Here is a 14,064-nt window from a genome sequence, read left to right as displayed (position 1 = left end):
CTTGCTTTTATTTATTAGTTTATTTATTTATTTATTTATTTATTTATTTGTCTTCACAGCTTTTGGAAAGAACCAACACTGGTTTTGAAGAATCAGATTGTGTTGCTCCCAAGAGTCCACTCCACTTAGCGGTAAGTGAAGTGCCATGAGCAGCCTCCCCTGTTTGTCTCACAAAGAACGAGTTCAAAAAAGAGCCAGCTCTTGAGATGTAGCCCAGAAAGGCAGTGATTGGTGTTAATGAGAATAGCAGAGAGTTGAAAGCATGGGCGGCCAAGAGAGCCACCAGCTTCACCTTACATACAGTTACCTAGCTTGTCCTCAGTGTCCCATCTGTAGAATGGAGACAAATAAAAAGTTGAAGCCTGCAGGTATAATAAATGATCATGGTAAGCTTTAGTCATTTTTTTATATAAAGGAAACGTTTCAGCTGAAGATCTGATTAGAGAGAATGATATGCAAATGTTAAACCTATGAATAATCAATGTCACATTTTCAAATGTCACAATTAAAACCTGTGTGGGTTTTAAACAAACCTACGGGAAAATAAAAGGAGCAGCAACTATGTCACTCCTGGTTTGCTGTTGGGCCTCTGGGGACGTGCCAGCTGCAGTCTCCATGCTGGAGAGATCCGGGAGGGACAGAGCTCTCACTAGCAATGCTCACTTCCTACCTCCCGGTGAGATTTTGACTCCCAAACTCTTCCTGGAGGTACTTCTGTTCTCATCACTCTGCTTCAGATGGTATCTGGCTCACCCTTAGTGATTGGCAGCTGTTTGAAAGGGCCCTGCTGCCTGTCCGTGGCACCCAGACACAGCAAGCTCACCAGCCTGCAGTGCTGCTGAATGGTCAACCATGGTCAGAGAGGTCCAGATGGTCTGTAGATGTCCCTTTGTTTAGTAAATGCAATGGGACAGGATTCGAGGAGAATAGAAGGGGCCAGGTCTACTTTCAACTGGTAAATTTTGTCTGTATAAGGTACAAGCCTTCTTTAGTGTCATTCTGATGAATATTTAGATAGAAGAATGTTTTATTAATAGGTACAAGTGGGCATTCCTGCAAGGTGAGAGAAGGCCTTGACACAAGGATCTGGAGTGTCCAGGGCCAGTCACCCTGTGAGGAGCCCACCCTCTACTGCCTGTGTCCCCACATACCTGCCAGCATACGTGCAGAAGTCCACTCATACCCACTAAACACATAAACCTTTTCACACACGCGCATATGTTTTGAATGCTGTGAAATCACCCATCCATCTTGGTTCCAGGAGGTAAGGTGGGTGGGCAGTGGGGTGTTCATATGGACAGAATTTCATAGCAGTTGGCTCTGAGAGAAGACTGCTCTTTAAATCCCTGTACAGCTGTCTTCTGGACCCAAGCAAGGTCCCCAGTGCCACTGTTGGCTGTACCTGAGCTGGGTCCCCAGAGCTAAGCATGCATAGTTGCCCTTAGCGAGGCTGTGCGGGTTTGTAGAGCTGAACCCTCATGCCCTTTGAACATGGAGCTGATTGAATTGCTATTGAAAAGAGAGTTCTAGGCTTCCAAAAATTGTATTCCTGTTTTCCTCCAAAAATTATTTACTTTGTGCTCACTGTGTATGAGGTGCCCTTCTGAGCTCCCTGGGTCTCCACTCACACTGTGGTGACATTGTGACAAAGGCAGTGTTACAGCTGGCAAGGGCCAGAGGAGGTAGGGAGAGAGGCAGCCCTAGATGCCACTCTCCTCATCAGTAACTCATCTGGGCATGTTTTCCTCCACTGCAAATTAAAGGGAGTGTACTAGCTAAGGTTCCTTTGAGTTTGTCAGTTCAATAGTTGTGTGATGTTGGCCAAGTACCTAATGTCTTGTGTCTCAGTTTTCCCACCCCTCAGAAGGAAGGAATATCAGTGCCTCCTCAGTGGGAATGTGGGAATGGTATAAGCTAATCGGGTAAAGCAATTGGAAGAGGATCTTGTAGTATATGTGTGTCCTCACCATTACCCACACTTATCTCTCTCCTCCATGTGACACACACTGGCTGTGAATAGTGCCGAACACTTTTCTAGGGGGATATGTTACAGGAGAGGAAAGAAGCCTCTGTCCTTACAGAGTGCCCCATACTGGGGAGAGATTAGCAAGCAATAAGTGCTACAGGAGAAAACAGAATGGAATCCATGTGGTGGAGTATTGAGGTGGCAGACAGGGTGCTATTTTACAGAGCATTGAATGCCACATCCATACAGTGGGCCTGAGAGCTAGTCACACTGTATCTGACAGAAGGTGCTGGACACAGGTGTAAAGTCCTGGAATAAGGGAATGCTTGGCATGTCCACAGAACAGCAGTGTGGCCGGCCACCAGGGAGGGACAGAGCAGGGGGAGAGAATGGGGAGAACAAGGAGGAGGAGGGGAATGGCTGCCACATCTCACAGGCCTCCTGGTCCCAGGTACCAACCCCGAGTTTACTCTGAGCAAAGTAGAAACCACTGGGTCAGATCTGAGGAGATGAAGGAGATGGTATGACTTATGTCTCAAAGATAGCAAACTTACAAAAGAACAGAAGCCAAAGCCAGGCTCGATGTGATCCCACTGAACCTTTCTAGAAGTATTTATTCTTCCCTTACAAGCTAACACTTAATTTTTTTTTTAACTTCAAGACACCTATAAGTAGGCTCATCACCCTCTCCAGAGTTTACTAAAGCAATCACCTTTATAAAACCCAAGGCATATTGTTCTTAAGTAAAAGCATTCTAGCAGAGAAACGGAACCAGATGTCCCTAAACCTTGACACATGGAGAGATCTGACCTGCTCTGGGGTAATATTTCCTGTCCAAATGATTTGAATCTCTAGGGTTACCAGCTTACATTATTTTCTCTTGACAAATTTAAGTTAAGAAATAAGGTTGTGTAAATGGGGGTCTCCAGGGTTGAGATTTCCAGATGGACTTGTGGTGTTCCTCAAATGTGCTGGGCTCCCAGATCCCCTCTCCTTGTTTGCTCATAGTTTCCATCTTTATTTTTTTTTCTCAAACATTGACTGACTTTATTGTGTGTTGGGAGGGAGGATTCCCACCTGGGACCCTACTCTCTTAAATAAAAAGGTGCATGGAAAAGAAGGGATTTAGAAACCTTTATACAATATCTCAACCTGGGTCCCAGGGCAGGAAGGAGGCAGGGCTCTTGGCCCCTACATGCCTACATCCACCATGAACAGGGAGCCACAGGCCAGGAAGAGGTAGCAGCAGGCACATGAGGCTCTGGGGCAGCCACAGCTCAGTTAAGGAAGTGACCACAGCGCTTGGCAACACAGTTTCAGGGCAGCTCATTGCTGACATTGTCTATGGGAATGTAGTCAAAGGTGAGCTCCTCACCTCACAGGGTGCAGTGCAGGGCAAAGGTGACAATGTGTTTCTGGCATTCCACATGGATGACACAAGCAAAGCAGCTGGGCTCGCATGAGTGGTTGATGAAGCGGGCATCATTGCCATGCATGGTGGCATCCACCACATCAAAGTCATCCATGCAGAACATGTAGCACCCAATACCCTTTGCATCATAGAATTTCTCTCGCTTGTCGGTCAGCACAGAGCAAATGACAGTGCCAGAGTATTCAATGCCCACCTCCCCAGCATCCATGTTGAGTTTTCAGAGCAGGCCTCATCCATAGTTTCCATCTTTAAAGGCTTAAGTAGAAGAGTCATGATTAAGGCATTTAAGTTGCCTAATCATATATTTCTTGAAATAGTTTTAATTTTAAAGTTTGTTACTCACAGTGACATCTTAGCGTAGTGAAAATCATCCCTAACCCAAGAAACTATTTGCAAAGGTTACCTGCTGGCAAAGAGAAAATCGTTTTCTCCAACAGAGTCTCCCCAGGTATATCAGCCACACTCCTCGCTCCTGGACAGGACAGACCCCATGCCCAGAAGTGGATGGCCAGCACAAAGTGAACACTAAGTGGTTTTGTTGTTGTTGTTGTTGTGGGATTTTTGTTTTGGCTTGGGGGGGGTCCGGGTGGGGAGGTGGGAGGATCTGGTAGGTGTTAGGGGAGTAGAAAAACATGCTCAAAATATAGTGTATGAAAAAATAATTAAAGAAAAAAAAAGGAGGAGCTGCAAACATATGGAAGAAACAGGAGAATTTGTCATGTAGGTAAACCTGGCTTTTCAACTATCCTGAATACTTTCATGTGCCTAGTACACAAAACCATCTAGGCTGGAAGTCGAAAGCTGTAATTAGCAGGACTCTATCCATTATGTCTTATGCTAAGCTGCTTAACTAGAAAACAGCAAATAGATTTTTGGTTTTTGGGTTTTTTAATTATGAGGATTAAAAGAGAAAGCATAGGGACTAAGTACCTTCATTACAGCTGTTGTTCCAAAAATGTGTACGGTCTCCTGCCTGAGTGTTTCTCCCTCCCCTCCCCCCCGCATGTGTCTTCTCTTTATTAAACCTAAGTATATTGGCCATTGTCCTTGTATATCTACATGCATTGGAAGTTTTCAGAGGCTAAGTTAAGTGAGCAGAAATTAAAATGGTTACTATTCTTGTCATAATGGAGAAAACAGCATCTAGAACCTCTGCTGTCTTCTAGGCACATTGCCCTTCAGCATAACTCAGTAAGCTGCATCAGTAACTACCATTTACCATTAAAGTGGGAGGCAGTGGTTTGGAAAGTCAGTTCTCAAAAGAGCACCAGATTCATGAAGAGAGTAAGGTATGAAAGTCTGATTTACAGTCTGACATTCCTATTGCTAGAACTAGGTTCTTAGCTTAAGATTAGATGCCTCTGAGTTGGCTTAAAAACCACCTGTGGCCTGAGTCACTAATGGGTGAAGTTGGTACAGGATATATGGAAGACAATTACTATTTTTTCTTCTTGGTTGACATTTGAAACTCCCTGTGATAAGTGGCCAAGGAACATGCATCATAACTGCCATACTGAATTTCCACTTTCTCTCTCCAAAAGGCTCCTGGGCTAGCCTGCCTTTCTGGAAACCATGGTCTTCCACCCATAGCATAACTCCGTGACCCTGCCCCTCTGGGTGCTCCTTGGTAAGATGAGGGTAACAAGAGCATCTAAACTCCAGATTGATGAGAGTGAAATGAGGTGATGGGTACCACTGAATGTCTCCGAGACCACACCAAGCAGCCTGCCAGTGGTTACTTCAGAATTTAGGTTACAGTACAGATTACCTGTCCTGCTCAGTGACAGATTTCGACACTGGAAGTTTTGTTTTCCTGCCTCTAAAGAGGCAAGAGTACAGAGTAAAGGCACAGTAGTCTAGGACTTTGTCCCCAGAGCACATACCTTCTTGCTCCATAGCTATGGTCAAGATATTTTACATTTACCTGGAGCTTCCTATAGAAGGAATTTAAGTTCCCACTCAGTGTTTGTTCTTCAGCCCTATTTCATTCCAGGCAAACACAAAAATATGTAGCCTTCAAGTCAGCCAGTGGAGTTTCCTGGGAAAAGTGTATGCCTATTAGACTGCAGATACCAAGATCCTGACTTGGTCACTACCTAAGGAGTTTTTAACCTGTGGGGGAAAAAAAGTGCTTAAGTGTGGTGACATACCTACATATGTGTTGGTGATAATCCCAGCACACAAGAGGCTGGAGCAGGAGGGCTAAGGATTTTAAGCCAGCCTATGGTATGTTTACAGCTCATAAACAAGATGTGTTAGTGCTTAGCATGGTATCCAGCACATAGGAAGTCCTTATTGAATCATTGCTATTATCAAAAGCAAATCAGCAAATGTGTGGTTAGTATTTGGTGACAACAAATGCTTCCAAGACAAAGAGGTAAGCAGGCTGAAGAGTGGAAAGACCTTTTACATATGTGCTGGGAGTCTTTTCCCTAGTTAGGTGCATTTGCATAGATGTACCAGGACAGTCAGGGGATGTATGGGTAAAGCACTTTCCAGATAAGGAACACAAAGTGGCCAGAGGAGGACATTCATGCACTTAACTGTAGAGGGCACCCCAGAGCCTGGACATGCTAAGGACACTTTCAGGGGAAGGCCAAAGCCTGGTTGATCATGGCAGGTTTTGGATTTTGCTGCCATCAAAGAGAATCATCTCTAGGCTGTTTTCAGTAGGGAGTGACATGGCATCCAGTTTGACTGTAGAATGGTTTCATCCGGTGCGAGTGCCCATGATAGATTACCAAGGGACAAGGACAAAGGGGATGCTATTGCTAGAATTCTGGCAAAACTATGGTGAGAGTCTGTGGTGGGGCGGTGCCTCAGATGTGTTTCTAGGACACAGAAGACATGGTGACGGTGTCCTCTGAATGGCATGGAGGGCTGCCACTCATTACACGTGAGCACCTCTGTGGACTTAAATGGAGGTGTGGGGTTCTCCCGTGATGCTGCGAACATAGAGATGTGTCTGGTGAGTTAGCAAAGCAGCACATTCCTCTAGGCTGATGTGACACACTCAGCACAGGGCAAGGCTTGGAGGGCGCTCTTTGTCATGGGCTTAACAGTTAGAGAAATACAGATGACGCCAGGGTGCCTGCCACCTGAGATAGCAAGGCTGCAGGCAGAGCAGGTTCTGGGAAGGAAATGCAGGATTCAGTGGGTAGCACTGAGACACTCCAGTGCAAATACCACAGGGAGGTTGGACCTGTATCCTTAGAAATCAAGGGAGACTGTTGGGACAGGGATATAAATAGGGATTTGTTACCATATGACTTACACATGTTACATATATAATATACTTTTCATATGTACAGATTATTGAAATCATTAACAAAGATAATAAAATGAGAATATTTTATTTTTTTAACTTATCAGTACTCTTAATTCTTATGGATTCTTTCCAACTTAGTTTTTGTTACTGTTGTTAAATCTATACTCAGGGTAAAGAATATTTAAGTTAGTTTTAGGAAGATAAGGTAAATTAAGCACATACACTTAATACCTGTTAATTCTGGAAATAACCACTATTATTGGTTTCTTTGGTACCCTGAATTTTTTCTTGTGACTATAGAAGTAAATATGCACACATACATCTCCTTTTTTATATAAAAGAGGCCATGCTAAATATATTGCCTGCAACTTAGTTTCTAAAAAACCCTTTTTGGATACTGGCATATCACCCTCCACAAAAGTCACAGCAGCCTACACACCACCAGAGGGTCTAAGGTTGCCCTTTTCCCCCCATGATCTTAATGATAATGGGTGTGTCCAAGCTCTTCATTCACTATCCAGGTTGTTGTAAAATAGTGCTCTAAACATTTTATGTAGGTTTTCATCTGTCTATTGGTACTTATACTTCTTTTTTTTCCCACCGTGAGCTGCTTTTTCAGGTCCTTTGAACACTCCTGGTTTCCAAAAGTTCCTCTTATATTAAGGAAATTAACCCTTTGTGTGAAGTCTTTTGCAAGTACGTGGTACCGTGAGGGACAGTACAGCGAAACAGAGATGCCATCCACAAAAGAGGCTCTTTGACGTCTAAAGACACCGGACGGACCTTCCCCGTTTCTTTCTTGTCTCTCCAACCCCAGATAGCCCACCCCCTTCTCTCTTTTATTTTCAAGATCCTTTGCTTATGTGGGGGGGGGGAGGGAGTAATATTTTTTTCCTTTGTAGACTAAATTAAAAGGCTCAGACTTTTTATCTTGTTTTTAGCAGTATACAGTCCAGGACATCATAATAGATTCGAACTTGGCCCTGACCCATGTCCAATATTTCCCTAAATTGGTTCTGTGGCTTCATTTTGATCAATGGAAGAAATAAAGAGGAATGAAGGGTGTCCACTGCATATCAGCTGGTGCAGTTTATCTCTTCATCTTTGTGGCATTCCCAGGAGGCAGCTTTTATTGTTCTCAGTTTACAGATGAGGAAACGATACTCTAAGTGAATTAAGGAACTCACCTGTACTCTTGTGGTTACTAATCAGTCACATGATGGGCTGTGAGGGAAGGTTTGCCTGCCTGGATTGAATTACAGAGTCCTTAAGGTTTCCAGTAATTTCCCCCTAGCTTTATTAACAGAAAAGATCCTGAAAATGTTCTCCCACTGTCCATCGATGTGTTTAGGACTCTGCTGGTAGATGAACGTATAATTCACACAGCCATTTGTCTCTATTAGATCATTATGTTGGTAGATCTAATAACCATGCACTGATGGATGTGGTGCCTTTGAGCAAATCAGTTGACAAGGGAGAGAAAAAAAAAAAAAAAGGCCTTTATATGCAGCCAGAGGCTTCTGTTTGCTTCAGTTTGCTGGCTGCAGATTCCATCCCAAGTGTTATTCTGATGGGCTATTTTATTTGTTTATTTATTCTTCTCTCATATATTACATCGCAACCACACTTTCTCCTTCCTCCTCTCCCCCCAGTCCCTCCCACCCCCCCACCCTACAATTTCCCGGCCTCCCAGGGACATCAACCAGATGTGGCATATCGAGGTGCAATAGGACCAGTACCTCCGCTCAGCGGTCAGCCGCTCCAGAAGCTCAACCCCTCAGGCCCATGCCATGGGGTTTGAGGCAAATGAGAGTGCTATTTTCGGCTTTCTTCTTTCAGGCCTACAATGGGCACCACCAAGCCTTGGAGGTCCTTCTCCAATCACTGGTGGACCTGGACATCAGGGACGAGAAAGGTCGCACGGCTTTGTATCTCGCTGCTTTCAGGGGCCACACAGAATGTGTAGAAGCACTTGTTAACCAGGGCGCCTCCATCTTTGTGAAAGACAATGTCACCCAAAGAACTCCACTTCATGCCTCAGGTAGGTCTCCCCAAAGGTCCATTTATTTCACATACAGGTATAAATAAAAGGATAAAACAGGTGAGGTGCAGAAACTGCTGATCTGAGCAAGTGGGAGTTCATGGACCCCAGTCTGACAGCTGGGGAACCAACATAGGACGGAACCAGGCCCCCCTGAATGTGGGTGTCAGGAGCACTGGGCAGTCTATGGCAGTGAAGCAGTATTTATCTCTAGTTTACGAATGGACTTGGGGAGCCTGTTCTCCATAGAGGGATATTCTCTCAGCCTAGACACATGGGAGGACCTAGGGCCTGCTCCAAATGATGTGACAGACTTTGATGATCCCCCATGGAAGGCCTCACCCTTTCTATGGAGCAGAAGAAGGATGGGATGGGGGTCAGTGAAGGGCATGGGAGGATGGGAGGGAACTGGGATTGATATATAAAATAAGATTGTTCCTAATTTAAATAATAATAATAATAAAACAGGTGAGGTGGCTCAGCAGATAAAGATACTTGCCACCAGGCCTGATTGACCAGAGTTCAATCCTTGGAACTTCTGCAGGTTATCCTCTGTCATCCAAATGCATAGAGCACAGTTCACCCCAATAAATAAAATTAATAAGCTAAAAAAAGATTTTAAAAGGATAATAGCTGGGGTTGTAGCTGAGAGGGAAAGCATGTGCCTAGCATGTACCAGGCCCTAGGCTCACCTCTCCCACCCCACCCCCATCCTCCCCCACCACACCCCATCCTCCCCCACCCCTAGTAAAGGACAGCAGCATCTTCTTCCATCCCAATTTTTAACACCTCAGTTTTATTTCTGCACCTTGTATACCTGAAGGCTTCCAAAATGCTTTTGATCTGCTTTCTCCTTAGACATAATTGGTGCTTTATATCCTTCCTAAAGAAAGGGCTTAAGAGCCTTAAACTTCTGAGCAAGGGACAAATTATACTGTGATCTTTAGAGTCAGCTAGATGGAACAAGCCACATCAGAATCATAAAGCAGTTGAAAGCTTGGCTTTAACGATATTTTAGGACTGTTTTGTCAAGGCAATTGCAGACAATGAGCTAATAAACACATCATTCTGTCAGCCTACACGGTACTTCTTTGCTTAGCTTTTGCTTTTGCTTTTGATGCATCTGATATCAAAACAGAAACAAGTACCTATACACAGCATTCAGCAAGTAATGTAACTTTTCCTGGAATGTTTTGGGACATGTCCAAATGTGCACAGATGTGAAGACAATGTAAGAGAATCTCTGGCCCAACCAACACATAAGTACCTTTCAGTTCAGGCAATTCCGTGGCGTTAGCCCTTGAAGGGCAATGCACATCTTCTAAAGAGGGAAGTGGGTGGTCTCATTAAGGAAGTGAGGAATTAGGACACATTTTCAGAAGTTGTGTATGATTCTCATTACATGGAATTTTTCTAGGAACTCTAGACAGTTAGGTATATTTTTGTCAGAGCTGGTAGGAGAACTCAGTAGGTAAAGATCCTTACTGCCAAGTCTGATGGCCTGAATTTGATCACTGGGATCCACTGTCAGAAGAGAGAACTGACTCCTGCAAGTAGTCCTTGGATCTCTATATGCATTCCTTGACAAGCACACAACAAGATAAATACAAATGTAATTAAAAAAAAAGTACATGTCTATCAATTTCCCTTAATACCCAAGCCACAGAACAGACACAATACAGAGACACAGAAGCCTACCTGTTGCCTAATTATCTGGCAACAGTTATCTCTGGGAAAGACCAGTGATGGCTGGTTTAGCCAATAATTTTTTTGTTTTCCCACCAGTGTTTTTGCTTCGTAAGTGTTGCTTGGTATTATTGTCAAAATCAAATTTGCTCTTTTTAAAGATTTGTTGCCTTTACCAACATCCACTTTATTAATATGCAATCCCCAACAATTGCCAATGGCCTGGTTTGATTGTGGAAGACCGCCCTTAAAACTGGTGAATGAATAATGAAAGACCAGCCTCACCCATTTGCTACCGTGATATAGGTGTGGTCCAAGGGTGCCCCCTAGTGGTCAAGAAGACTCACTCTGGCTTTCCCTTGTGCCATTCATTAAAAAGAGGGTCTGTCATTTGACTATTTCCCACAAAATGTCTGCTGTGCCATAGCTTCAACCTGAGATTTGAGAATCAACTTAGCCAGAATTTTTTCCCCCTATCTGGAACCCACACTCCCACCAAAAAAATTAATGTGTGTGTGTGAGAGTGTGAGTGAGAATTCCTTGTTTTCAGTTTATTTGGGAGGCCAGTTCCTTTGTTTCAGACCCTTGGAGTACTGGGAGGAGAGGCAGCCAGAATGAACATCGGAGGGTTTAGCACGAATAAATACAGTAACAGATGTGGCCTTTGAGCCTCGTGAAAAATGGCTGCCGTTCATAGCTGGGAGAGGCTGAGCCAGTCTAACAGAGAGCTGGAGATGGCAGGGCACAGATAAAGATGCTGGTGTTTCTTTGCTAGAAGGTAGTCTGGGGAGAATATAGTGAGTGGGAGCCTAAGGAGAATGGAGCTTTGTTACTCTAAGGGGGACTTAGATTCTCCCGGGGACCGTGAGCTAAGCACAAATAGCTACAGTGGAGAGGCAGAAGCCCACTGTAGACGATTCTGCCATGTGACACTGGGTGAAGCATTATGAACCCACATATTCTTTTTATGTTTAGACAAAAATGAAATATCCTTGGAGTGATTCTGAGCATTGAAGAATCAAACTGATACAAAAAGAAAAGCCAAGATTTGTTGTTTCCACCCCCTGAACCCATTGCTGAGGAGATTTAGCTGTCAGTCTTATGCCAATCTTTTCCTTTTAGGCATACATTAAACTCCCTGCAAATTTCAGCAGGATAGCAGGCTTTTGTGTCATTTTAAGAACAACAACAGCAACAGCAGCAATAAAGTGTTACCTGGAACTCTAGTACACACACACACACACACATACACACACACACACACACACACACACATTTGCATGCTGAGAACAGGCTGAATGCTATGGCTTACAAAATGTGGGCATTGTTCCTGATGTTCATTTGAATGCTGCTGGTGAATGTGAGCTAATTCTAATATATGTTGTTCCAGAACTGTGTGGAAATCAAATTATCATTCTTTGGTGACTGGAAAGCAGCCCCAAGAGGGGCATTTATCAACCCAACATAAGTACACTTATGCCCTTCTCTCACCACATCCAGAGCAAGGGAAGTCCAATGTCCTTTATGGTGTCCTTATTGTTCCGAGAGGAAGCCATGTGTGGAATGCTAAGGATAGTCATCTTCTTATTCCCCGAGTGGGATTCCATGATCGCTGTAAGGCTTTTTGAAGTGTCCATTCACTGCACCAGAGGAAACGCCTTATTCTAGGGGAGGGGTCTGTCATCCCATGAGGTCTGCTCTCCAGCGCCCCTCATACTCACTCAGGCACTTCTTTCTTCTAAAGGGGCATCTTTAGTTCTGCACACGGGCACGTCCTGGTACCCTTTCCCCAGCTGTGTAAGGAAGCATGGCCCTGGGGTTACACTTCCTCTCTTGTCTACTGCTGGGTACTTGGACAGGTAAAGTCCAGCAGCCCTAACTAGAGACCTCTGAGTCCTCACTCAGCATCAGCAGGGCGAGGATGGAAGGGGAAGTGGGGACAGCAGCTGCTGTCACATCTCTAGCAGGAGAGAAGGGAACACCAGGGCTTCCTATCCTGGCTTGGTGTTTCACAGTCAGACACCACTAGTCAATGAGAAGTGTTGCTCAAATATCAGACGTAGAACTCACTGACCAGAAGAGCAGGGACCATTCTGTTCTCCATCCTTCTCTCCTTTTCCCTCTCTTCTCAATTCCTCTGATCCCTGCTCTCTTCTCCTTTTTAACAAGGGCTAGAGTGGGGCTTGACGCGGGATTGTTATATGGAAGTGGAGTGCCTCTCAATGGGACTGGCGTGTGGGGATACTTATCAGCCCTAAACAAGGAGATGAGAAAGGACATCAGATTTAAGAAAAACTTCCTTAATACTGGAAACAGAAAAGGAAGGTGGAGATCAAAGTGTGCAGACAAGAAAAAAGGGGAAAATGGGCTTCCACCAAGCCAGGCCACCTGGGCTCTCTGGAGCTGGAAATCAGGGCTACCTGTTAGCAGCAGTGGGCTTGAAGTCCACAGAATTTTCACCTTGGAGTGCTGGCTTTTCAAAAGAGTGCCCATCATTTTCTTTTTCAGTTGTTAACGGCCACACGCTGTGTTTGAGACTACTACTCGAAATAGCAGACAACCCGGAAGTGGTTGACGTGAAAGATGCCAAGGGACAGTAAGTGTTTTAGTGTTGGACTTCTGTTCTGCTATTGTGTCTGTCACAAGAGCTTTTTGGGTGGTGTGCTGAGCAGTGAAGAAGGCTGGCTGCTGAATTCTAGGATAGGAGAAAGACATCTCTGTGAAACTCATAGGTCAGGAGCCTAGAACAGGGAGGCATCACCACCAGAGCATACATTTAAGCATTCGTTGTGTGTATATCTTAATGACAGCAAGCACCTTTGTACCCCGGCTGTAGCCACATTTCCTGGTTTTTAATATTTCTTATTTCTTCCCATCTTTGACTTATAAAGCTGCCATTTCCCCACTTTTAAATTAATAATGGCAAAAGGGCAGACCTCAAGAGTTTGTCTGTGTTTTGAAATAAAAAAAAAAAAATCTTCAGCGTGTATCCTCTTCCTGCTTTTGCTTCTCTATCTGTTGGCCTGTCCTTCACCCAGGCTCTTCTTACAAATAGGAAGTGCAGACAGAAAGACTGTAGTAGCTAGCCCCGGGTGAATGGGCTTGAGTTAGTGAGAGCGGGACCCTGTCTTTCTTCTACACTAGTCAGACTTATTTTCAAAGTGAGGAAGCTCTGTCCGTGGAGGTAAGTCTTGAGCCGAGTTCAACACTGGTTGCTGTCACAGGAGCAGGGGACTCTTCTGCATGCACACATCCCCCAGCCAGCTGGCACCTAGTGATGGCCACACCGTTTTGAAAAGGGTAAAATTAATGTGACTACTTGAGATGAGACTGTGCCCTGTACTGCCCTGGGCCTATGTGTCCTGCCACCCATTCCATGAGGCCCTTAGAGCAGAGTCAGAGCTCTTGTTCTCCATGGCATAGAATAGTAAATTAGGTACACAGAGAATATTGGGCAGTTACTAAGAATAGAGAGAAAACTCTCCTCTTACTGGAAGTAATTTTGTTTGTTTGTTTATTTTTTTGTTTTTGTTTTGGAGGGGGCAGGGTTTCTCTATATTGCTTTGGAGCCTGTCCTGGAACTCACTCTGTAGACCAGGCTGGCCTCGAACTCACAGAGATCCTCCTGCCTCTGCCTCCTAAGTGCTGGGATTAAAGGCATGCACCATCAT

At 44.5% G+C, this 14,064-nt stretch overlaps 1 protein-coding gene across 4 annotated transcripts in view; it reads left to right on the top strand.

Moving 5' to 3' along the window:
* Ankrd44 (ankyrin repeat domain 44) overlaps nt 1-14,064 on the top strand; it is a 255,233-nt gene that overhangs the window by 219,369 nt on the left and 21,800 nt on the right. For all 4 annotated transcript variants that reach the window (XM_051190211.1, XM_051190209.1, XM_051190210.1 and 1 more), the window contains exons 17-19: nt 60-131; nt 8,506-8,707; nt 12,902-12,989. In XM_051190211.1, coding sequence (XP_051046168.1) covers nt 60-131; nt 8,506-8,707; nt 12,902-12,989 — 362 coding nt within the window. The remainder of the gene's footprint in view (nt 1-59; nt 132-8,505; nt 8,708-12,901; nt 12,990-14,064) is intronic.

Source organism: Phodopus roborovskii, unplaced genomic scaffold (genome assembly GCF_943737965.1).
Source record: "Phodopus roborovskii unplaced genomic scaffold, PHOROB, whole genome shotgun sequence".
Lineage (NCBI taxonomy): Eukaryota > Metazoa > Chordata > Mammalia > Rodentia > Cricetidae > Phodopus > Phodopus roborovskii.
This window is presented reverse-complemented; position numbering and strand designations above follow the sequence as displayed.